The sequence below is a fragment of the Brassica rapa genome, chromosome A04, assembly GCF_000309985.2.
Source record: "Brassica rapa cultivar Chiifu-401-42 chromosome A04, CAAS_Brap_v3.01, whole genome shotgun sequence".
NCBI lineage: Eukaryota > Viridiplantae > Streptophyta > Magnoliopsida > Brassicales > Brassicaceae > Brassica > Brassica rapa.
The window spans coordinates 18,184,584-18,209,971 of NC_024798.2; the positions used below are offsets into that span (position 1 = coordinate 18,184,584).

The 25,388-nt window shown below is 34.6% G+C and overlaps 5 protein-coding genes and 6 non-coding genes across 11 annotated transcripts; 1 reads left to right on the forward strand and 10 right to left on the reverse strand.

Moving 5' to 3' along the window:
* Positions 1 to 1,439: 1,439 nt before the first annotated feature.
* On the reverse strand, positions 1,440 to 10,522 carry LOC103865473 (putative glucuronosyltransferase PGSIP8). The gene is made up of 3 exons (XM_033290403.1): positions 8,296 to 10,522; positions 6,038 to 6,498; positions 1,440 to 5,765 (listed from the first exon to the last, which is right to left on the reverse strand). The coding sequence occupies exons 1-3, from the start codon at positions 8,628 to 8,630 to the stop codon at positions 5,077 to 5,079; spliced, it is 1,485 nt and encodes a 494-aa protein (XP_033146294.1). The 5' UTR covers positions 8,631 to 10,522; the 3' UTR covers positions 1,440 to 5,076.
* Positions 10,523 to 11,416: 894 nt separating this feature from the next.
* On the forward strand, positions 11,417 to 14,712 carry LOC103865474 (chaperone protein dnaJ 13). The gene is made up of 11 exons (XM_009143264.3): positions 11,417 to 11,733; positions 11,803 to 12,089; positions 12,590 to 12,787; positions 12,872 to 12,986; positions 13,078 to 13,164; positions 13,252 to 13,340; positions 13,430 to 13,514; positions 13,600 to 13,653; positions 13,786 to 13,866; positions 13,957 to 14,034; positions 14,108 to 14,712. The coding sequence occupies exons 1-11, from the start codon at positions 11,575 to 11,577 to the stop codon at positions 14,504 to 14,506; spliced, it is 1,632 nt and encodes a 543-aa protein (XP_009141512.1). The 5' UTR covers positions 11,417 to 11,574; the 3' UTR covers positions 14,507 to 14,712.
* Positions 14,713 to 14,902: 190 nt separating this feature from the next.
* LOC103865475 (heavy metal-associated isoprenylated plant protein 17) lies at positions 14,903 to 16,936 on the reverse strand. Its single transcript, XM_009143265.3, has 3 exons — positions 15,757 to 16,936; positions 15,415 to 15,496; positions 14,903 to 15,156 (listed from the first exon to the last, which is right to left on the reverse strand). The coding sequence occupies exons 1-3, from the start codon at positions 15,811 to 15,813 to the stop codon at positions 14,957 to 14,959; spliced, it is 339 nt and encodes a 112-aa protein (XP_009141513.1). The 5' UTR covers positions 15,814 to 16,936; the 3' UTR covers positions 14,903 to 14,956.
* Positions 16,937 to 17,176: 240 nt separating this feature from the next.
* Positions 17,177 to 17,930, reverse strand: LOC103865476. Its single transcript, XM_018658433.2, has 2 exons — positions 17,665 to 17,930; positions 17,177 to 17,476 (listed from the first exon to the last, which is right to left on the reverse strand). Exon 1 carries the CDS (start codon positions 17,837 to 17,839, stop codon positions 17,669 to 17,671), a length of 171 nt encoding a protein of 56 aa, XP_018513949.1. The 5' UTR covers positions 17,840 to 17,930; the 3' UTR covers positions 17,177 to 17,476; positions 17,665 to 17,668.
* A 238-nt stretch (positions 17,931 to 18,168) lies between these two features.
* On the reverse strand, positions 18,169 to 25,255 carry LOC103865477 (probable inositol transporter 3). Its single transcript, XM_009143267.3, has 3 exons — positions 20,414 to 25,255; positions 19,207 to 19,932; positions 18,169 to 18,962 (listed from the first exon to the last, which is right to left on the reverse strand). Exons 1-3 carry the CDS (start codon positions 20,954 to 20,956, stop codon positions 18,486 to 18,488), a joined length of 1,746 nt encoding a protein of 581 aa, XP_009141515.1. The 5' UTR covers positions 20,957 to 25,255; the 3' UTR covers positions 18,169 to 18,485.
* LOC117133803 lies at positions 22,482 to 22,583 on the reverse strand. The gene has a single exon (XR_004457847.1). It is a non-coding gene; the product is annotated as a small nucleolar RNA Z43 (small nucleolar RNA).
* Positions 22,639 to 22,719, reverse strand: LOC117133794. The gene has a single exon (XR_004457838.1). It is a non-coding gene; the product is annotated as a small nucleolar RNA snoZ7/snoR77 (small nucleolar RNA).
* Positions 22,761 to 22,900, reverse strand: LOC117133819. The gene has a single exon (XR_004457863.1). It is a non-coding gene; the product is annotated as a small nucleolar RNA snoR2/U65 (small nucleolar RNA).
* Positions 23,112 to 23,177, reverse strand: LOC117133822. The gene has a single exon (XR_004457866.1). It is a non-coding gene; the product is annotated as a small nucleolar RNA U49 (small nucleolar RNA).
* Positions 23,323 to 23,401, reverse strand: LOC117133796. Its single transcript, XR_004457840.1, has one exon. It is a non-coding gene; the product is annotated as a small nucleolar RNA Z221/R21b (small nucleolar RNA).
* LOC117133837 lies at positions 23,444 to 23,530 on the reverse strand. Its single transcript, XR_004457878.1, has one exon. It is a non-coding gene; the product is annotated as a small nucleolar RNA SNORD96 family (small nucleolar RNA).
* Positions 25,256 to 25,388: the final 133 nt, after the last annotated feature.

Here is a 25,388-nt window from a genome sequence, read left to right on the forward strand (position 1 = left end):
CCACCTTATTTACTATAAAAAGTGAGAAAATAGTAGAAGTAGAATAATCTTACCTCAATTTTTAATAAGATGAAAAAGTTTACTCCAACTTTATTATATATATTTTTCTCTCTTATTTTCATGATTTTTTCACTGCTTTATTCTAGTTGATAACCAATCAGATAAAGTTGCACGTACACCTATAAATATGAATATTATATATATATTTTGTCAAAATCACTATAATTATATTAGATAAGCGGTTATAATCGTGTAGTAGATCCAATATTTACCGAAGTTTAATATTTTATATAGAGTGTGACTGGTTAATGACATAGTAAAATGGTGAAAATATGAAGTGGAAAAGAGAGTAAATAAAAATTTAAAAATTGGAGTTAACTTTTCCACTTGTTTAAACTGAAGGAATAATTTATTTTTACTATTTTCATTTTTAGAGTAAACATGTGGATATATTCAGTTACCATTTTTAAAATGATAAAAAAAATATATCCTATTTTTATCTGCTGTTTAATAATAATCAATCATATTAGACAAAATTATTATATTGAGCTAAATATAATAAAATTTTATTAAATTCATATATTTTATTTTCATAAACATAAAATATTTATATTGAAAACTAAAAATATAATATGTTGCTAAGACGGGTTAACATTATGTTAAAAATATATATAAAATATTTATATTCAAAACTAAAAGTATAATATGTTGCTAAGCTAAATACGATAAAAGTATATTAAATTGATAAATTTTATTTTCGTATATATATATAAACTATTTATGTTAAAAATATATACTATTTATGACATAGCAGTTTAAAATTAGAAAACTTTATAATACATGTCTAAAAATTAACATATCTTAGACTTTTGTATATACAATGATATATCATGTAAAATGAATAAGCGGAAAAAATATTGGTAAAAGAAATTTATTTTTGAAAGACAGGTCCGAATTTAACTTGAATTAAACACAAAATAGTTTTAAAATATATTTTCCCATGAATCTATTAATTTCTTAATAACTAAATACAAATATAATAAAATAAATATGTAATAAAAAATGATAAACACAGACAATTTTAACCAATTGATTAATTAAAACAAACAAATTATAAAATTATTGTATTTGAAATAGTTGTATAAACATTCAAGTATATAATTAATATTAAAAATATATACTACTAATAATCTAAAACAAATATCTATGTATATAAAAATGAAAACAAACATCCATGGAGTTGCGCGACTCAAAATCTAGTTTACTCTTAAAATTATATTACATATACCGATATTATATTTTTGAATATGGCACTGCACTGACTCTTTAACATATATCCGAAATGAACTTGCCAGTGTTGCATCTCCCATTCTTTATATATACAAATCATAAATTAATTAAATCAAATCATCAGGATTCTGATTAGTGCTATCTTTATCTTTTTTTTTTGTTCAAAGTGCTATCTTTCTCTTTTGTTATCAGAACTTACGAGAAAAAAGCTATGAACTACCGAGACTTTTTTTCGAACTACGAGACTATCTCTAAATATTCAACGGTAATCACTAGTTTGGAATTAAAAGGGGCACAAAAGAACTAATGAAAGTGATGATATATTATGTTTATCAAAAAAAAAAAAGTGAATATATTGTCCTAGCGAATGTTTCTTACACGAAAACAATTAGAAATATTTATAAACAAAATAAGTAAAAAATGAAGAAGGAACGTCCAGAAGTCCAGAGAATATACAGATGAAGTTAGAGATGGTGGGCTGAGGAGCACGTGCTATGTTATGAACGTACGATCGACAGAACGTACAAAACAAGACGAAAGTGGAATTTATTATAAATCAAGTTATGTAATATTGGAGCCATATGAGCTTTGTTCAAAAAATAATATTGGTGCCATATTAAATGTCAAGATCGCTTTACAAATTACAAATCTATACAAGTTTCAGTATGTGGTCTATAAAAGGTAAGGACCCGGTCAGTGGGCTCGGATGGTTCTCAAGAGACGATCGAGATTTTTCAAAGCTATAGTTTTTTTTTCTTTTTGGTACAATGTTAAATTGATTATATCAAATTTTTCGTTTTTTACAGAAATACAAAATTAACTAGTAGTGGAGAAGCAGAAATTAAACCTAAAGAAGCATTTATAAGGAAACGTGCAGAATCTATTACAAAGTATATAGGTCCTATAAGATGAACCTGACGTCGATGGTCCAAACGAGAGGTACGAGCGGACTAAGCTTCCAGTTGCCGCGAGTTTCCGGAAAGAAAGGCACCATGAAACCTTGATGCACGGGCGAAGACGCGTTCCCACAGTCAAAGTTATAGTTCAAAATTATAGTTTGCGTTTGATTTATTTGTTTTGTTAATACGTATGGATTGTAAGAAAATCTCCAATCCACCTCTATATTTATCTTTATAATATCATTTAGAGGTAAAATCATTTCTATCATACTATATTTCTTTTTTTTAAATAGAGATTGCTATTTCCACATCTATATTTAGAGGAAGAAATAACATTTCTCTATAATAAATGCATATTTTTTTATTCACAAAATGATCTTTTAACTTTTTATTTTAACAATTATAGCCAAAATAAATATTTGTTAGAGAAAATGTATTGTTTATATAAATATATATTCATACTTTTTTATTTACATAATAGTTTCTGTAAAAATATTCAATAATTTTATGAATCTTAAACTAAATTGGATTGGTTTTCAACTTTCACAAATAAAAAGTACTATTTGTAAAATTAGAAAATAATATATCAAGAATATTTTTTTAAGAGGAAGAAATAGAGAAATACATTGGAGACAAATTCATCTCTATTATAGACATCACCTATTTTAGAGGAAAAAAATAGGGAAATACATATTGGAGATGGTCTAAAAACACATGAGCACCAAGTATATGTTTTCTCTATAAACCACACTATAAGTTGGTAGAATTTACTCTTTTAGATATCCGTTTTAGTGACCAAATTTTATTTATAATGATATGAAGTTAGTTGATATAAAAGTAGGGGACCGAATAAAATATCAGTGAGACTGAGGCCATGACAAATTTGGGAGCAAAATATTTTGAATTTTTTTTATAAAAAAATACGTCTGTTTCTAAATTTTGGCGTATTGATGTTTCATTGCCTATACGTCTTAATGTCTTATATATCGACGGAAACAACACGTGTATATGTCCGGGTTTAATTTTATATTTAATTTGATAAATAAGCAATGGAAATATATATTTATATTATGACAAAAAAATATTTATAAAAATGTTATGTTTTTTTTTTTTTGCTTTAACAAGAATGTTATGTTGAAAAGTTGTCTTTGAAATTTTAACAAAATTGCACGATAAAATTCAGATAAAGTTTTGTGAGTTGTTTTACTGAATCCACCCTTAATATAGACATACACTAGGAGTAATATATTATAGAAGATATATCTTTGACGAAATCATCTATAGAGAAAATAATATTCTAGAAAAAAATCATGAATCTTACAAAATGACAAATGTATTATTTACCTATTATGTTCATTGGACACAAATGGCGTGCGTGACTGGGTATAACTTAACCTATATTGTTCTCTCTTTTTCGGGTTCAATTTTTTTTTTCACTGGACAAATGAGATGGATATGTTACATATGCATAATTCAGCCTATTTTGGCACCTAATGCAGCATAGGTATAATTTTCTAATGCAGGTCAGATTTTAGTAGATTTCCAACCTACTCGCATCACCAGGGAAAGGCAGGGTCACACAACACAACTATTGGACTACTACATCTTAGTTCCTACGCCAGATATGTATAAACTTGTGATATAAATCATGTCTACGTAGGCATTAAAATAATATCCTAATTTCTGCAGGAACACACACATTTTGAAAATTTTGTTTTATTTTTAGAGAACACACACTTTTTCTTTTGAAAAAAATTGTTTTAATTTTAGAGAACACTCACATTTAATGTTCCTTTATCAAAAAGTGTTCCCGCAGAAATAGCAAAGATTTGTGTTTATACATATTGTTCTGAATTTCTGTTAAAAAAAAAACATATTGTTTTGAGAAAGTCCATACAAACCCATAAGTCTATATTTTATAATACTTTGCTTTCTTTTTTCTTAACACATATTTTATAATACTTTACGTTTACTTGTTTTTCTAAACTTTTTTATGTCAATAAAAAAACATTTTCTAAGTGTTATTTAGTCTCTAGACTTGTTATTGCATTCTTAGATAAAGTTGAATATTTATGGAATAAAAACACCAATACATGTATTTTTTATTCATTACTTGCTAAGTATATTAGACTATGAGAAGATTTTTCTATTTTCAAACAAATGGATCGACCTGAAGTTAGCAAAATAACGAGCTCACTTAAACACTCATGATCTCAAACACTCTTCTTTGAACAGTTCTAACTAAGAATTACCTTACTGAAAAAGGAATGCGAGAAACAAAGGATTCTTTTGCGATTTGCCTGATGATGGTTTGTCTTGTAGTCTTGTAGCGACTACAGTCACAAAGAGGGTAGAGACTAAATATGAACCACACTCACAAGTCTCGTAGGCTTTAGGCAAGTTATTAAGCTAACTAAATCTATTATGGTCTCTATTTGTTATGTGCAAATTAATATAAGCACACTATAGTTATTTATCACAGCTTGACTTGACTATTATAAGCCAAGTGGTTAGACAAAGCTAATATACTACAAAAACTGTGAGTTTATATGGCTAAAGGGAAACATTCTAGAGCATTGAGAGGGTTTCGCACTAAGGAGTGAACAGAGCGAAACAGAGTGACCCTGCTTAATCGTTGTAAACTCAAGTTCTGCCTAAACCACCCTACTTTTTGGACACGTTTGTGCTCATTAACATTCACATCTTTGTATCTTGAACGCAAGAGAGTGAGTTAAACAAGAACACATACTAGGTGTAAACTAGGAAAAATTGATAATTTTAACCAGGTAAAATCAATAATGTTAGATTGAGTTGATATAAATGAAATGTGAATGAAACAATAATAATCCTTTATATACAGAACCAATATACGTCAAATAAAATACTTCTAATACAATTTACTGAAGCCAGAAGTGATCCCTGAGTCTCCCAGTCGTGGAAACAACACCTCTTTCTCAATCAAAACCTGGAGATGCGACGTGATCTTGAGGAATGCAACCCACACAAAAGGTGCGCAGCAGAATGCGTATCCGAAAACCGACAATGCTCTCACCACTCCATCAGGGTACCAAGGAAAGGCCATGACAAGGAGCGTCCCGAGGATGCCTATCCATGGAGTGAGAACAGGTAGCGTTGGTAGGAGGAGAGTGTTGATCGGTATGGATGAGAGAGCAAAAGAAGCCATCAAGTAGAGTGACCAGCCAATGAGTGGGTGTATGGTGTGAGGGATGGTGAAGAACGGGAAGACGTAGGCTGCTACTACAGAGAGAAGTGCGATGAACTTAAAACCTGCTTGGATCGTTGTTAAGTTGCGGTCAGAACGGCGATAACATAGCTTAGTTATGTTAGGACGAGCAAGTCGTGTGACCACTATGATTCCAAGGTAGAACATTGTTTGGATTACGACCAAAGGCATCTCTGCTGAGTACCCTATAGTGGTGCGACGCTGCTCGTGCCATGAGAAGCCTAGTGGAAGAACAGGCCATGACCACCAGTACCATGGCTTTAACCAAACGGCTCCTGGGAATGTAATCACACTGTTTGGTCCACAGGGTATGTTCCATCTTAGTTTAAGATCTGAAAGTAGATAGATCATCACGTTATTAACTTATTACATTAACAAAATATGTATTATTATATTATTCCGTATGTTTAATGATATAAAATGTTATACCAAAACACACAGTTTTTAAAAGAATCTTTAAAAAATATAATTAACTAATCATAGAAAACACGATAATGTATTATTGTTGAATAGTTTTCAATAAAATTAAAATTGACATAAAACTCTCAAAACATTTTTATTTTATAAAAAAAAATATAAAAACGATTACTTGGGAGAGACTTACAGAAATAAGAAGCGTCCATTTGGTAGCCTAAGGGAAGTCGCAAGTGGCCACTGAGAACAGATCCATTACTTGGAGGACGAAAGAGAGGCTGGTCAAGAAGATCAGAGAAGTAACTGACAAGAAAGCCCTGATCAGCTCCATCACGATTCTCTCTACCAACTTGTAGCTCGTGGAGCATGTCCTTGAACACTTCCAACGACGGTTGCAAGACAAAGAGGCCAGTGTGGAAGATGCAAGGGTTTATGAAGACCGCGCAGAAGCGTCCGCACTGGAACAGCTCGTCGGTTTTCTTAAGGAAGAGGTTATCGGCATCTAGCATTACCACACGGTCGTAATCAGACAATGCCCAAGCGTAGAGCTTGTTCAGAGTAAGCTTGAATCTGCTGTTGAAGTTAGTTTGCCCTCTGTATGGGTTGTCTACATTTTCAACTCTCACTACTTTAGCCCCATCTTCCTCTTCCCTGTTCACACACACACTCGTTAGTATACACACACAAACACTTTCGGTGCTAACAACTAGTCTATGCATGCATGAATTGAAAGTGAATATATAGTCAAGGCTGGTCAAATCTAAAAATCTGTTTAGGCGCCTAAACGGTAACTTAGTAATAAGTTAAACGATTTCTCTAGAACAATTTTAAGAAAATCAATTTAAGCAGTGTCTAAGAGCATCTCCAACTCCACTCTATTTTTCACTCTAAAATAGAGTTTAGAATAAAAAATGCTCCAATGATACTCTATTTCTCACTCTATAATAGAGTGAAAAATAGGTTTACTCCAAATATAGAGTAATTTTTTTTTTTGTTCATTACTCTATTTTCTACTCTAAAATAGAGTATTATTGGAGCAAATTCAAACTCTATTATAGAGTTACACTATTTTAGAATAAAAAATAGAGTAATCCATTGGAGATGGTCTAAGCGCTAGTCTAACCACTAATATCTCATATCATAATTACCATCTACCGACGTTTGATCATGACAAAATTCGTTTTAGTTCCTAATTAAATTTTAAAGAAGTAATATACATACAATTTATACTTTCTAAATCGCAAAAAACAACAATAATAATAATATTTACACCAAATGTTTATAATCTTTAAAATTCAAGAGTCGGCCCAGTTTATAGTTATATATTTTGTGTCTGCATGTCAAGTCTTAGTACTGTTAAAATTTTATAATAGGTTACGAAATTGACGTGTAGACGTTATTGCATGATCTATACAGCAGATTGGCCGGCAATAAAGTAGTATTGTATAAAATTTGACCTTTTGTCCAAAAAAAAAAGTATACAATTTGACCAAAACACGTAGACAGCTCTTTCTAGTTTCCAAAGGATTTTTTCAATCAAGGTACTAAAGTCAATCAACTCTCCTTTCATTCAGTGAATCAATGTACTAAGTTTTTATTGCCTTCCGATAGCTTTCTATCCCCAATACACGACTGCTTCAAATTTTATGGGTGAATACATTGTTGACTAAAGGATCTTTTACTAAGATACTACGGTTTACTAAGATATTGCTTTCCGATATACTGTTTTTAAAAGAATTTGAAAGCTAGCTATACGACACCTAAAAAGTTTTTGAACATTGAAATCTTTAAATTATTTCATTAGCTTAAAGTATGGAAATGTAAATAATAGATATTTTCTGATACACAAAAACGCGTAGTATCGAGTCAATATATGGACAAGATATAAACAGACTTAAATGTGTGGGTCGATAACGATAAGTGTCAACAATATTTATCTACTCAATGTTTGATTCTCCCCAACTTTTACTTAATTTCATATTTATAATCCTTACAAAAACAATAAAGAACAAAAATAAAGAACGGTTCCTCAACGTAAAAAGACAAGAATTAAACGATATGTCCAAAAAAGACTACATGAAAGAATCAAAACCTATAGGTCTTGGTCATTTCAAGTCAGTCGTTGTCTCACTCGAACATTTTATAAGCTTCATTCAATTTACACGAAACGAGAAGTATATTCTTAGCTCATCTTGAATAAAAAAATATATCATTTTAAAAACCAACACAGAAAAAAAAACTATTATGTATTATCTAACCTGCTGTTTCACGCACGCACGATGCCATATTGACATTCATAGTGGAAAATAAAAAGTGTGAAAATTAATTAAAAATTTGTATATTCCAGCTTAGTATTGGTTTGGTCTACGTTTAAAACGATGACGTTTGGTAACGGTCAGCGGAAAAATTTGTGGACGTTAGAAGCAGAGGAAGAAGAAGAAGACTTACAAGGTCTCAACCCATCGGAGAGGGACGTCGAGAGAAGCGATGACGACAAGATCAGCTTCCACGTTAAGATCTCTCAGCGATCTGATCAAGACTCGAGTCGCCACATAGAACTCGTAGTCCCTTGGCGTTCCCATGTACATCATCGTTGCGTAGGCGTTCTTATGCTCCGGCCGCCTCGTCTTCAAACCCCGATCACGTACGGCCACCGCCGTGTTTGTTGTGTCTACTGTCGTTTCATGCAGTTGCAGTAGCTGTCTCTCTCGATATGCTGTCGTTTCGATTACCAAAAGGGACAGAACACAACACAATAACACTAGACCCCTATGCATATCCATTTATTGACTCTGATTTTTTTTAAGGGAACATGTAAATGCATACGCGTATATATATATATAGACGACAATGCATCAAAGAGAGAGGAAGGTTTCTGGGACACTGTGAAAGGGTTAAAAAAGGTATTAATGATGATTGGCCAATGAGATAATTATTCTAGTTATATTTTATTGTTTGAATTATAAGAAGGCAAAATAAAGTTCTTCCAAACTAAAGGGGATTATACAATATTCTCTACATATATATTACCTGGATTGCCTTATTCTTACCTAAAATAAGTTAATTAATTGTAAACTTCCATTTACATAAAAGATTTTGTTATACTTTCCATTCGTATTGGCTTCCAAAGAAAATTAGAGGTGTTTGAAAATTGAAAAATATTGATTTTGAGTTCAAATTTCAATGGTTTATTAACGAGAACACCTTTTACATATATTGAGTCACATTTTTGGACTTAGAGAGATGTGTAACGCTGTTTAGTCTGTAACGCACAAGAAGATGGTGAATTACGGTTTTCTTAATATGTTTTTAATAAACTAAAAAAGGTGAGTTATGTAAGTAACCGTATCATTTTTATTCTATAGTATTTTTGCTTGGCAGCTAAAATTATGGAAGTAGTCAATTTGGACCATGTGGACCGAGCCTTTGGTCCTCTTTGTAAAATGGCAAGTGGTGTGCAATCTCATCCTAAGTTCATTTTATTTATTTATTTTTCTACATAGTTATGGTGCTTAATTCAAAAAAGTCATATTTTAAAGTCAATTCTGTTGAGAAACTCACAACCAAAAATAAGTGGTTTTCTACATAGTTATAGTGCTTAATTCAAAAAAGTGATATTTTGACTTATTGTACAAAGATTAAGAAATCTATTTTTCTAAAAAATAATTTTACATATATAATTAAAAAATTATCCAATCAATTCAAAAAATAACTGCAAAATCTAGTTGGTTATACACTTTTCAATAAAATTAAAATAATATAAATATATCAAAACTCATCTATTTTGAAACAACAAACATCATCTAAAATATCAATTATTATGAAACGGAAGGAGTAGTGTTTAGTAATGATATGGGTTCTCTCTTTTGTGAAAGATGTGAAATACTATACTCCCTCCGTTTTTTTATATATGACGTTTTAGATGAATTTTTTTGTTCCAAATTATTTGACGTTTTTAATTTTCTATGTAGTACTTATTACTAATTAATACTAGATGACCAATGATATTATAGTTTCTATTTTATTATTGGTTAAATTGTGGTTAGGTAAACAATTAATGATGTTTTTATTTAGAAATTAAATGTTTCTTAATCTATACGCACTATCCTAAAGCGTCATATATTAAAAAAAAGGAGGGAGTATTCTATTGCAGACTTACAAATGAAAAAGTCTATTTTTTTTTGACGTCGTAAAAGAGTCTATTATGTAACAAGTTACAAGTTGAATGGTAACCTCAAAATAAATTATATAAAACAAACATAACAAATATCAATATGATTACGAATGGTAGTCCACACTGAGCCAATAGAATTGTTCAAAAAAGATTGTATTAGACTTCCAGTTGTGGATTGATCAAAAAAAAAGGAAAAGACTTCCAGTTGGGGATATCTATCATTGTCGCATATATGAATTAGCATTTTGATAATAACCCTTTCACATTTTTGTTTCACATTTTGATATATTATTACAAAATATTGCTCGCACTGAAAATATATTATTATAGAAGATTTCATGTTGTATAATTATGTGTCGGCTGTATTAGAATATATTCTTTAATAAAAAAAAAACAAAATATTGGAGGAAAATAGATTAAAGGGAAAGAGGAAGGAAAGAAGGACCGTTGACTGATTAACAATCATACGACTCTTCTCGTGGTTGAAACCGTGTTAGTCCATAATGTCTGTGAAATGGTCTTTAAGATGCTTACATCCACCATAGTGCCTCTTCTAATTCTGTTGACTTGTAACGTAGTTACATTGTATAGTTTATCAACACAGATTATACCATACCTAACTTTTTTAAACTCCATATTCCAAAGGTGGATTAGGTTTATATATGATAAAGATAACGAGTCTATAAAAAAGAAGATGATAATGAGTCTATATACTGACTATTATATTAGATTTAGACACAAAAAAAATGGTCTTCAAAATTGTTAATGGAAACACAAATTAAGGTTTTATTTACATTCTGATTTACATATATAATTTCCAAAGAAAATATTGACAAACTTGTTACTTAAAAGTCACTCACTCAGCTGATTACAGATTAATGTTGAAAACAATTATTCTTTCAAAAAAAGCGATGAAACCATTATGATTTTTTTCTCAAAAAAATAAAAAGAAATAAATCATTATGATTTAGTATCATTTGTCGTTAAGGCCAAGTAATAAACACGTAACAAGTTATCGACTAATTCCAATGTCCGATTGTGTAACCTAGAGTTTCCTTGCCTCTAAAGCAACTCTCACTTAATCTTCATATAAATCTGTCAATTTTTTTCAAATCTCTCGAAGACAATCTTAAATCTCTTTCAATCCCTTTTGCAGTTTGAATAAATCTCCTCAATAATCCACTTCAGTTTTTATGTTTGTTTTCTATTTTCCTAACCCCCACTTGAGCATTAATTAGCTTTGCTTTACATTACCTTGCAAAGTTCACCACTATGTTATCTCCTAACTGTATTTCTTAAGGTCCACTAAAGGCCCATAACATATGGCCTACAAATAAAATATGGGACTCAATAAAACAATTTATAAAATAAGTTGCCAAAAATAAAAATTCAAAAAGATATCAGGGACGAAAACAGAAAGTAAAATGGACTTGCGATTCAAGCAAGGGGGTCAAAACCGTCAAAGCAAAGCTTAAGCCGAGAGAGAGAGAGCAAGCAGCGGCGTAGTCAAAAACCCCTTCACAAAACCCTCCGGCGATTCCGATTCGATTCGAATGATGGGCGACGAAGCAGCAGCAGCACGAACCGGTCCCCAGAACAGAGAACTCTACGCGCTACTGAATCTATCCCCGGAAGCCTCCGACGAAGAAATCAGAAGAGCTTATCGCCAATGGGCTCAAGTCTATCACCCCGACAAGTCCCCGTCTCCTCTGGTTCGTGTCAATTACTCAAAATCTCATCTTTAGTATCTCCCCTTTTATTGATTCGTTGTGTGTTATCAGATGAAGGAGGTAGCTGAGGAGAACTTCAAACGCATATGCGAAGCGTATGAGATACTCTCTGACGAGACTAAGAGGTTGATTTATGATTTGTACGGTATGGAAGGGTTGAGTTCGGGGTTGGAGCTTGGTCCTAGGCTGAGTAAGGCTGAGGAGATCAAGGAGGAGCTTGAGAGGATTAAGAGGAGGGAGGAAGAAGCTAAGAAGATGGCTCATTTTATGCCTACTGGTTCTATTTTATTCAATCTGTCTGTGCCTAGTTTTTTAGAGGGTGATGGCATCATGAGAGGGTACTTTATCTCTTACTGTCTCTTTGGTAGAAAGTGCTTAACTTAACCTTGGAGTTAGTTAGTTAGTTACTAGGCGGGAATGTTTCTGTAGCATGTGGTTGTTGAGAAAAGATTTGATCTTGCGGTAGCTTTGTGTTCTTTGCAAGTTTTGGTGTCTTTTTTGGTAGCATGGTTCTTGATTTGGTTGCTGAACTTGATCTTGGAGATACTTACTAGCTCGGAATGTTTCTGTAGCATATGGTTATTGAGGAAAGATATGATCTTGCGGGTAGCTATGTGTTCTTTGCAAGTTTTGGTGTCTTTTTGGTAGTATGGTTCTTGATTTGGGTGCTGTACTTGACCTTGGAGATACTTACTAGCTCGGAAAGATATGATCTTTTGTGTGTATTGTGTGAGATTTTTGGTGCTCGACATTAAGCTTGACGCTTGAGGATTCTTTTTTAAGGTTTTATTTATAGTAATTATTGGTCATTGATGCCCTTTTTTTTGTGGTTGTTCAGAATGGTTATGGCTAGTCAAGTGCAGTCTCAGCTATCAAAAGATGATGCTGTTGCGATTGCGGGGAATTTAGCAGCAAATCAAAGGTCTGGTGGTGGAATTGGTACTGTCATTCTGAGACGTCAGCTTTCTCCAGTTTCATCCATAGAGTTCGTCGCTTCAACGGGTCTGCAGTCTCTTATTGGAATGCAGACAACACGGTAAGGCTCATGAGTTTTCCAGTCAATATGTTTCTAGGCAGGTTTAGCTGACACATTATGTTTTTTTGTTGTTGTTGGGGACAGTCAGTTGTCCATACATTCGACTGCCACTATCAATATTTCAAAGTCTTTTAGTGATGGTTCCATCAACCTTACCAACACTTGGACTCGGCAGCTTTCGGAAACTTCAAGCGGAAATGTATGTTCTTCTCTATTATGGCTTTGAATTGATATTCTAAGAGGTTGAAGAAAGCAGTTTTCTCGAGTTTTAAATAGTTTTTTCACTCCAGATTGAACTGGCACTGGGTATGCGATCAGGAATTACAGTAGGATGGAAAAAGAGAGACGAGAATGTATCTGCTGGTGGTGATTTGAAGGTACGCTGAGACTTCCAACTTGCATTCTGACAGTTCCACCTCGAGCAAGTCTCTTACTTTCTGTATTTATGATCTTGCTATTACCAGATTGAGACTGGTGGACTCGGAGCGTCAGCACGTTATACTCGTAAGCTTTCGTCCAAGTCTCACGGTCGAATTGCTGGTAGAATTGGAAGGTATGCGTTATTAACATATAACTTTGAGCAATCTAATGAATGATTGATTTCTCATTTGACTTGGGATAAGTTTTTAAACAATTTTTCAGCAATGCTCTTGAGATTGAGGTCGGTGGTGGAAGGAAGATTTCTGAGTTCAGTACTGTAAGAATGATGTATACAATAGGACTCAAGGTATACTTATCTTTAGAACTTTTCAGGTCCATCTTAGCTATTATGAAATCTGCTTATTTCCTGTGTTTTGATACTTTTGTTTTAGGGTGTTTTTTGGAAACTTGAGCTACACCGTGGTGGTCAAAAGCTGATTGTTCCTGTAAGTCTTAACTTTCTTCTTCTTCTTCTTCTTCTTAAGAATAAGAACAGAACAAACTTTGTTTAAACCTCTGGACTAGAATGTATGAATAGACCTTAACAAATCCATGACGAGTATCATCAACACGTGCAGGTTCTGCTCTCCGCATATATAAGTCCAGTATTTGCCACCGGAGCATTCATTGTTCCAACATCTCTTTACTTTTTGTTAAAGGTGAGTGATTGAACAACCCTCTAAATAACTACTTCTCCTCTCTGGTTATATGGTTTTTTGCCTTACTAGAGTTTCTACTGTTGGTCGCAGAAATTTGTGGTGAAGCCGTACATGCAGAAAAGAGAAAAACGTAAGGCCTTGGAGAATACCGAGAAAACTTATGGCAAGGTGATGATTTCTTCTTAGTTTGGTAGCTTGTGTTCTTGTTATGAAGTTTTTATTCTTAAATTGTGTGTTTTAGGTTCGGGAAGCAAGGGCATCAGCTGAGAAAGCACAGCAATTGCTACAAAACGTAGCCACGAGGAAGAAAAACCGGCAAGCTGAAACAGGCGGGCTCATAGTAACAAAGGCCTTGTACGGTGACGCAAAGGCCATAGAGAAAAGACACGAACACTTGGACGAAGAGGTGGATTCAGGAGTCATTGACGTGACAGTGCCCATGAACTTCCTTGTGAGTGACTCCGGGGAGCTCAAGCTCCATGAGGGAGTGAAGAAATCAGGGATCATGGGCTTTTGCGATCCATGTCCCGACCAACCTAAGCAGCTATACGTTGCCTATACTTACAATTCTCGTACTTTTGAGGCAATTGTGGGTGACTTTGAAGAGATGGTTATACCACAAGCTGGCCAGCGAGTATGAAAGCTTTGTTGTTTTAATTAAATACGCATAAGTTTATTTGGGGTTTTGTAACTTCCAGTGTCATGTTTATTGATCACAACTTGCCTTTGAGGCTCCTTTTTTTACACTTTCATTTTTCAATAAATTAAGCATTCTTGTTTGCTATGAAATTTAAATTGATTTTCATTTACATATGTAGTTTATTGTCAAATAAGTTTTGTTTTTTATTGATAAATTAGAAATATATTTATTGTAAATCAAGATGTTTAAGATTTAATGACATTATATAGCAATGAATGATGTCACTTTTGTAGCTAATAGATTTGGTGGAAAGGTTGGTTAACCCAAAAAATATAAATTAAACATTGACCATGTGAACTATGTGTGTTACATACCATCACCCTGCAATGATATTAATTGCTTTGTACCACTATTGATTAGTGTAATGAGTTTGGCAGTAAGTGATAGAACTTAAAGTGTATTTGGACATAAACAAATGGAGAATATTGAGCGAAGGAAGAGGTTAAGTGGTCGGAAAAAGCGTTTGGCGTTATGGGAGAGAGTTTGAGAGGCGACGTTCTTCACTTGTTGATGAGAAACCAAACGTGGTTTAAAGTCACCTCGTGCCATGACCTGCTTGTTCTTCACATCAACCACATATTCTTCTATTCCTGTCAAATCCCATTTTAATTATTGAATTTCATTACATAATATCGATTATGACAAATAGGATTAAACAATAGGTCGTGAATGATTCTAATTAGTACTGATTAAGGACGAATGTAAACGGTAGGTAGCAGCCAAGGAATTAGCATAACTAAAGATACTTTATTAGCAAGTTGCTTGTGGGTTTAATAAATAATCCTATTTATAAACACATTTATTCATGAAACACATATTTGGTGGTAATATGTACGTAGAGAGCTCACCGGTCATCTTGGAGACAATCTTAGAGACTCTGTCTTGACAATGGTCACATCCCACATCTGCGTTTACCACTATAACTTGAAACTGAATTTTATTCCCCATGTTAATATTTTGTTTAGCATGTTTCTATATACATGTTGCTTTAGTACTTTACACTCAGAACTAAAAAAAACAAAAAAAGTAATAAAGATCTTCTCAAAACACAAGTTGACTGTTCAGTTTTGAAAGAAGAAAAGAATGATCATGAAGATGATTGCAATGATTTGTTGTTTTTCCTATTTTGGTGTAAAGATGCATGCATGAATGATTGGTTAAGAGACGAATGTATTATGTATGTGACGTACCGAAGGAAGTGAGAGTTCCTCACAGAGCATGAGGGTGCGCAGCCGCATGGCCTGCATCGCAGGCTCCTTTATTTCTGTCCCACGAGGCCGGCTTGCTGTAAATATATATGTAATCTGCTTATATGTGTATGTAAAGGGTTCTTATATATAGTGATCATTAGGCATGGAGGCTTTGACCATTTAAGAAAGGAATGTTTTGTAATGTATGTATGCGAGAGGAAGACATTCAATTCGTCGTACACTATTATATTGAGAACTCCATCTTTACACGTTTCACCCACAGTCTATATTATATGATATAAAATAAGATTTAATTTTACAACAATCATGGATTAAAACCAAACTAAAGGTTGTTCTAAAATAGTAGCAAGTAGGATTAATAGCAATTTGCCTGCATAACGAGATAAAATTGCTTTCTACTTTTTCCAATAATTTACGGAAACATGAGATTAAAAACGAAAGAAAGAAAGAACAAAGAAAATGTCAATGAGGAAAGTCTATTCTTCAAAAAGAGAGTTAAGTTACACATCTTGGTTTTATTATATAAGGATGTATGAGTTTGCCAGCCCAAAACCTCTTAACCATTTTTTTAAAATAACCATTTTGTGAAAGTCGTAGACTTAGTCAAGATGATGTTAATTGGTATGCAAAGAGAACATGTCATAGCCACCGTTATATTTTATGCCTTACTTTTTTGGTACACATCAATTGGAGAGAAAACTTGTCGTTCAAGGATCTACGACTTTCACAAAATGGTACTTTTGTCCATTAAAACTTGCTATTTTGTCTATCAAAAACTTATCAACTAAAATTGGTAAAGTGCATGTATAGTCTACCACAAATAATTCATGGACAAGCTTTCAGTTGTTTGGTTCTTGATAGACAAATATTAGTGACAAGTTTTGATAGATCAAAACATCATAAGACAATGGACAATTACCCAAAAAGTACCCATCGCTTCAATATCAGCCATACATACATGAAAAACAAACCTTCTAAATGAAGTAGTTTTCTCTAAGCAATATATGGCAGTGTATGATGAGAGATAGTATTGAACAAAGCAAAGCCCAGAGGGACATGTTTTATAGAAATTTAGGAATGTGGCATAATATACATGTTCCTCTTCGGATGCAAACATGGATACGAAATCACACTCTGTAAACCTCTCAGCAAAAGAAGAATAAGTAGAATAGTATCCTTTGAATTTTAGTGACAAGTTTTGATAAACCATTACTTCAAAATATCATCCCTTAATGTATGAATCGAACACCAAACCCTTTAAAGGAACACGCAGTTCTTCTCTAAGCAACACATGGTAATGTATGATGAGAAATTGTACTGAAACAAAGCAAGCGTGGAGGCAAGAGTATGCAAATTCTTATTCCTGAACAAAACTCTGTAAACTCTCAGCAAAAGACAAAAAAAGAAAACCAATAATCCTTTAATCAAACAAGATATTCGGAGAGGTTTGTAGTTATTACATCTTGCCAAAGAAACAAAAAGAGAATATGATCATGACATGTACAGTGAGAGCTGTGTTTAAATCAGTATAAAATAAAACAAGAATTGAAGAGAACATTAGAGTCCCACTGACAACTTCAATGGATCCAGAACATGTCAAAATACACAATCAAACCTTTTGAAGTTAAATCAACTTCCTAGTGAGAAATCAAATCACAACTCTCCGCCAAACCATGCTTCCCTGTCTCTACATGATCACCTACACATTTCAGAACTTCAACAGATTAGCAACGAAACATAGATAGATCCAATCCAACAACAACTGAGACAAAACCTCTTTAAAAGTTTCAACCTTTAGATTCCTAAACAGAGCATAACGAGAAGAAGCCCTAAAAAGATCGAAACTTTAATAAAGGGTTTTAAAAAGAGAGAGAGAGTGGTGGGTACCGAATCATTCAACGTCGTCCTTCTTGGGTTTGCGATAGTTCTCCTCGATGTGTTTGGCGACGACGAGACTGGTGTTGGTGAGCTTCCTGATGTTGGGTACGTTGTAATTCTGAGCCAAGTAAACGCCGAAAGCAACACCCGTCAACAGGGAGAAGCAGCTCTTTATTATTCCCATCTGATCTCTCTCTCCTTCTCTCTCTCTCTCTCTCTCTCTGCAACTCTCTCTCCTTCCCCGCAATTTTTCAGGTCAACAGAAAGAAATAAACGAATTCGCGGGGGTTATAAATAAATAATAATAACTAAAGAGCCCTTCATGTTATCTTTAATTACATTTTTACCTTCTTTCTTCTCAGAATGATCAGAAACACCCCCAAATATCAAATTGTGTCTTTTTAAATCTAAGTATGATTGATTTGAGGATGTGTGACTGAGTGTATCACTCCTAAGCATCTCTTTTTATTCAATATCAATACCATTACAACTAGTTTCCTTAGACTCTGTATCACTCCTAAGCATCTCTATTTCAACCTCACTTGTTGTTTTGTTAGTTTCTGATTACTCTAGGTAGAAGATATGTTGATCTTATAAGTGCCAGTATGATAAAGGTTATGAAAGAGATGTTGATAGTATGATATTATTTTTTATATGAGTGTATCTTCCAACTGTATGCTGGTCTATCTTTACGTATACATAGTTGAGTTTCTCAGCTGTAATGAGCTGAGTTAAAAAAAATATAATGAATTTACAAACTAAGCACATCTGTAACCGTAAGTATTGTTGTTTGGCTTTTCAGCCAGAAGAAGAAGTAGCAGCAGCAGCAGCTAAGACGTATCTACTTCTTTAACTCTAGACATCCGTCGGAACAAGCTAGGCCTAATCCCGTCTTCTAGCAGCTTCTCCACTTCCTCAAACTGAAGCCCTTTAGTCTCAGGCACAAGCATCCATATGAACACCAACCCTGTTGCTGAGGAAACTGCAAAGAGAAGGAACGTTCCTGACGAACCAACCTCGTGAGTCAGCGTCAGGAACGTCTCACTCACGATGAGATTCGATGACCAGTTTGATACTGCAGCTATTCCTCCTGCTAGCCCTCTGTAGCGTAGAGGGTATATCTCAGAGTTTACAATCCATGGCACTGTCCCCATACCGGGAGCGTAGGCGATGATGTAGAGGCCGAGGAAGATTATGGCTAAGTACCCGAACTTGCTGGGGCATCCGTCTTTGAAGTATGTTCTTCCTTTCGAGTGGCACAATGACTTCATGTCAGTAGATAGAACAATACATGCTCCAGGTGCATACTGTCACAAACACATATAGGACTTTATTTAGCTATGAATAATGTTCGAGAAATCGATAGGCGCTAGTCAGGTGTTTAGTATGAGATTATTGATTAGTCGAGCGCCTAAACCAATTTTTTAAGTTTTTATTTTAAAAAAAATCGGTCTGAAAAAATTGTTTCGTTTAAGTCTGATTTGCCGACTAGGCCGCCCCTGACTACTACTGTATCGATGTTAGTTTGGATTAAAGAGACATTTTATTTACCTCTTGTGCTTTGTTGGAGCAGAATCCACAATGTGATCTAAGACAGTTCATACAGTTCCAGTTAGATGGAGAAGCCTTTGAGGCTATGTAGGGAGCAAATGCCTGACAAGTACCATTCGGAGCAAAACTTATGGAGTCTCTCGTGTCAATCTTAGGAGCTTGCTTTGAGGTTTCAGAGAAGACGGCCGCCAAAATGACAAGACAAGATATGATACCAAACATGGAAATGATCATGAGCTTGCGCCGGCCATAACGGTCAACCAACATCATACTCACAATCGACCCCAACGCGTTGAGACCAGAGGTTATAAGGGACAAAGCCATTGCTGTCTTGTTTGAGGCGTAACCTGCAAACTGAAGGATAGTGGGACTATAGTACATGACCGTGTTGATTCCCACAAACTGTTGTGCCACCTGGACGGTGATACCAGCTGCAAGGCCGTGGCGGACGACGGGGTTAGAGAGAGCGCCTTTGAGTTTAGCGTAGAAGGTGTGGCCGATGATGTCTTCATCAGCCTTCTCTGCCATGACTGACTCTTTGAGTGCAGCTATCTCAGCTTCAACTTCCTCTGCAGGGTAGATTCTCTCGAGGACGTCTCTTGACTCAGCCTTCATGTCGTTTCTGTAAAGCCAACGTGGAGACTCTGGCAGTGTCAGCATTAACAGGAACTGAATGATGGCTGGAACCGCTGAGACTCCCAACATCCACCTCCATGTCCCTGGTGTCTACAATCACTAAGTTGTGAGATTCTTTCAAGTCTTGAAACATGCATATTCATGAGTTAGTTTAGGCATGCGGGTTTGGTTAGTTCGGGTTTTCGGGTCGGTTAGCTCGGTTCAGCCAAAATTTTGCCTTATTGAACCGGAAAAATTCAGTTAGGTGTGGTTATTGGTTTGAAAAGTTTCTAACCAACTTAACAAATTTTTAGAAAATTCAGTTAAATTTTAGTTTAAATTTGTTTAAAATCGAAAAAATTGGTTAGTTCAGTTATCTCATTTAATAATATTGTTAGCTCAGTTCAGAATTTTAGTTAAAACCAGTATAGTTTGGATGATCTTTTTAAAACAAGTTAACCAGTTATCAAAACCGAACTGAACCAAAGAACAATTTTTTTAACTGTCAAATCAAACCAAACTGAACCGGAAACCAAAGATTTTTTGGTTCGGTTAATAACTGCATGCCTAAATAGTTGGTTGGTTTGCTTACATGGATGAAGGCGAGGTTAATGAGATAAGACAGAAACTGTCCTCCAGTGATGAGAAGTCCATTGGTACTAACCAACGCGCCTCTGATTCTCGCTGGAGACATCTCCGAGATGTAAAGCGGTGAAGTCATGGAAGCCATACCAACTCCAAACCCCACCAAGACTCTGCCAACGATGATGACCCACGGTGCAGGAGCAAGGGCCATCACAACAGCACCAACCATAAAGAGAACGTCAGCAATGAGAATGGACGTCTTCCGACCAAACCTGTCGTTGTACCATCCTCCTACAGCTGCTCCGACAATGGCTCCAGCCACGGTCATGCTCACAATCATCTCCTGGAGCCATCTCTTGTCGTCAACTACTTGAAACTCCTCTCTGATGTAAAGAAGAGCTCCCGCGATAACACCCGTGTCGTAGCCGAAGAGGAGACCTCCTATACCGGCAGAGAGAGCTAGCCGCATGATGTAAGGTGTCTCCCATGTCGTCCTCCACACCTCTGTGAAACGTATCTCTTCTGTTTTGGCTATTCCACGTTCAACCATCTCTGTAAGATAAAAGCTCCAAGAACGTTTTCAACGATTGCTAGATGCTTTGAAGAAATGAGGTAAAGAAGAGAGAGTTCGAAAAGGTTTATAATAGGAGTGAGGACATCAGGTTCTACCTTCAGTTATTAAAGATTAACTTAACAGTTGGCACAAAAATGGTAAACTGTTTCTGAGAATTCAACATGCCAAATCATTCTCTACATCTTGTTTGAACAACTACTACCATACTATTTTTAGAACACAAAACAAAACTGACGCAAAATAATAATAACAAAATATAAATTAATTTATTTTCCTTGCATATGCATAACACACATTAAACACAAATTCTAGAATGTCCAGTTGAGCTAATTGCACTTGGTAATCTTTCCATTTATAATCGCCTTAAATTTCTCTTTTAGCTGCTGTCTCTAGTCATATGGCTGAAGGCTAGAAGTACTTTCGGGTGGGGACATCCGCGGAGCATTGTAACCAGGAAACAGCGTAAAGCAGTGTTTAGGTCTAACAGAATCTCTGGAACCTAAGAGAACACTTCAGTTAGTGTGAGTATGAAGAATTTGCTAATTTCAGCAAGCCTGATCAGTAGGTCTAACAGAAGAACTTTAACACGAACATTATTGTTATAATAACAAGTCTTATTCTAGAAACTTAAGTTTCAGTTAGAAAGAACAAAGGAATCTAGAACTGTACTAAGAGTGAATACAAGTAATGACAGGTCTCACATGGTAAAATTCATCACGAGAATTTTGAGAAACGTTTCGTAAACCTGCTTAACGTGGATTAGGATTTCGCCAATTTGCAGAGCACAGTTATTTACTCTACCACGACTCTACATTTGCTTGCCTACATCGAGCCACGTGAGAAGAATACAACATCATCAATATCTTCTTTCACATTCTTTTTATACTGTTGTCCATAATCAATAACACATTCCACGTTAACTTCCTTTTGGAGAAACTAATCACACAATGTTAATTGAAGATCCAATACTAATTTGAAATAACGATTGAGGTACTACGCCGCCGCTAAATAAATGGTTCTTAGGATATACACATGCTGAAATCATGTAATCCAAATTCTACTATATTTTGAAAATACTGGTCAATTAAAACCACCCAGTAGTTAATGATTTTCATTTTATTTCTCACTATTAATAATTTGTGCATTCAGCAAAAGATCAAGCGACGATGAGACACTTGAGAACCCGAAGAAAAAAACAGCAACCAAATATGCGTTGCTCATTGAAGCCCGACGAACACCTTATCTCCAACCCCAACCACGACAGCCTCAAACTAGGGACTTAACGAGTCAACGGTCTTTTCAACATTATGATAAACAAATCATTACACCTCAATTCACAAAACACTTTAAATAAGCCAGATGACAAAAAAAACATCCGAAGATGAAAGAGGTCGGCCTCATGAAGATAAATTTATCAACATAGATTATTTAGACATATGCTTGTCTTTATCAAATTTAATCATTGGCCAATCGAAAACATAATGAATACAAAAAAAAAGTAGGACTCAGCATATGGGTGGTGATATAACAGAATGGTCGGCAAATAGGCTTTTTACAGCCTATGTTACGACGAACGAGACCTTAGTATCAATCGTCACTGTCCATAATGTAAACAAGTTACAAAACAAAGAAATATCAACATGAATATAGGGAGGTAATCTCAGTAAAGCCAGCGTTTTTCACATCAAAGTAATAAAACTCAGACGGTAATTCCATATTTTAGCGATAATCATCATCAATCACTCCCCAAAAAATTGATAATCATGACATTCATAATTTAAAATGTAATCGCCATATTGGCCCCAAAGATCACAGGATCCACAGGTTCCTATCAGAAAGGCGAAACACAAACATCTGTTTATGTCCAATGTAGCATCGACGATCACTGCTAAAAAGCTATCGCAGACGTGGCATCGAACAATTAATCATCAAAATCAAATAATGAAAATATTAAAAACCCTCAGAAACCCGTTTAAAATCAACCACAAAGAAACGGACACAGAAGCTAAAAGAAAGTACGGTTAAGACAACCCGCACCGAACAACTTCAAAACCGTTCCGAAAAAAAAACAGATTCGGTTAAGAAGAGTGAACGGGAACGGAGAAATCAAAACCGGATGCATTCTCCGGTTCAGTCCGAAACTACGTTTAATTGTCATACGGCACTTCCTATCTTTGGGAATTCTTCTTCATCGGGCAAATTCAATAAAAACATAAAAACAGCTAATAACCATCAGGAACCAAAAGATAACATCACAAGCAATACAGACCGCATCAAGGTTATATCATTTAAATAATGACCATCATTTGGTTATCTCTCTAACAAAATCAAATAATTAAAAAAGGCTCAGAAATAATATGGGTAGAGATGGTTATCAGCACGAATCAGAGTGGTGCATGACATTCTCAATCATCACTGCCTTATTACAAAACTAAAAAACACTAACGGTAATAACAGACACTAAAGCCTCAGAATTGCAGAAGTAACATCAATAAATAATCAGTCCCGAAAGATGGTGTTCTTTTTATAATCTGATCTCCTCATTGGCTCTAATAAACACTAATTATAATTCAAATAAAATGAAATATAGATCTCATGGCCGGCCCAAACGGTAAAAGCAGCGACGCCGCTCCGCAGAGCAATGGAATATGAGAGCCAGTAACCTTGGACGGAGAAGCCGTGAAGGCTCCTACAACGTCTTCGGGTTATAGTTTTTCCTTTATGACGTTTACTCTTGGATTATGCAATCACGGTTTTAAAAGATTGCTCCGTTTGAGTAAATGATCCCTTGGAGAGGGAATCGCGTCAATGACAAAGATATCAAATTTACTATAGAGATAAAGCTAACAAAGACTACTAAGGTACTGTTTGAAGGCGGAGGAAGAAGCGGTGATGAGAAGTTAGTACGTTCGTGATGTTTGTTATATACGAAGAGATATTAGGGCAACTGGAAGCCCTGGTGATTATTCAGACCGCCTTAGTATTGTACTAAACGGGCTTTATGTCATTTAAAAGGCCATGATAAATGTTAAAAGCCCAAGCCCATTACTTGCTTGTTTTATTTGATTGTAGTTGTGGGCAATAAGACCCACAAGCCCTATGGATTTGAGGTATGTGATTGGATTATAGGGTTTTAATCGAAAAAGCTTTATTGGTTTAGATATTTTGGCAGTTTTAATCACACTCTACGGTGTACTGGAGTTTTGCATATAAATCCTATACAAGCTCGTATAGCCTGTTGAGGAAAGGTTGGTGAAACATCAATAGTTGTGATCATTATAACGCGTATAGATTGTTACAGTTAGACACAGCTATATATTGTGACAAAAAAAAAAGACACAGCTATATATATGTCAAATAAAAGAAGAAGAAACATAAAAGGTTAACACATTTAATGACCTTCAAATTAATAGTGACAATGATTTGTTGTTTTATAAATCGTATTTGCCATCATTAGTAAGGTTGTGCGGTCCAAAAAGAGGGTACCAACTAAACTTTTAACCAACCCGCATGCACCAGCACCATACCACACCATAGTTCACCAACCCCACAAATCGGATACACTGTCTCATTACTCATTTCACTCCCACTTCCCTAAACCTTTATGAAGTTTTGTACAACTTTCTTAATAAACTAATTTCCTCAATCACACACATGATACTCCTGAGTGATGGTAAATAATGATACTATCATTTACGTGTCAGAACATTTCCAAACCTACTCAATTTTCAACTTAAAAATAGAGGTTTGAATTTTAAAATTTCAACATTACTACATTTTCCAATTTGTAATAGAGTAAAAACGAGAATACTCCAAAAATTGAACAAATACACTTATTTTTAACTCATAATTCCATTATTCAGAAAATAAAACAGAGTTGGAGTAAACTCGGTTTCTTTATAAAATTTTGAAGAAAAAAAAAATAGAATTGTGCATTGGAGATGATTTTGAAGAAGACCTTTAACGTCCAAAATTGATTTTTATCTTTTTGAAGACGCATCATCTCTCACATAATAGCATTCGATATCTTTATACGTATAAAAATGGTGTTACATCAAATATTTTTTGGAATCTGTACGAATCTTCAAAATTAATTTAATTGGAAATGAATGATGAATCTTTTGCATCGTTGGAAGTTTTTCCTAGGAGAAAAAGAAGAAGCTCACTTTCATCTCTACGTCTCCATCTTACATTAATAATCGTGTGCCCTTAAATGTCCTTAACCTCCAACGCCCATCGCGCAATAAATCAAAAATTGTAATTTAAGACTGTAGTTTATTAAAACACGTGTATGGGACTAGGGATGTGCAAATGGTTTTGGTTCCGTGGTTAGTTTTACTAGCTTGTCTTCCACGGCACCTCAGCACCTCGCATCATCTTCATATTTCTCATCCTTATTAGTCAAATG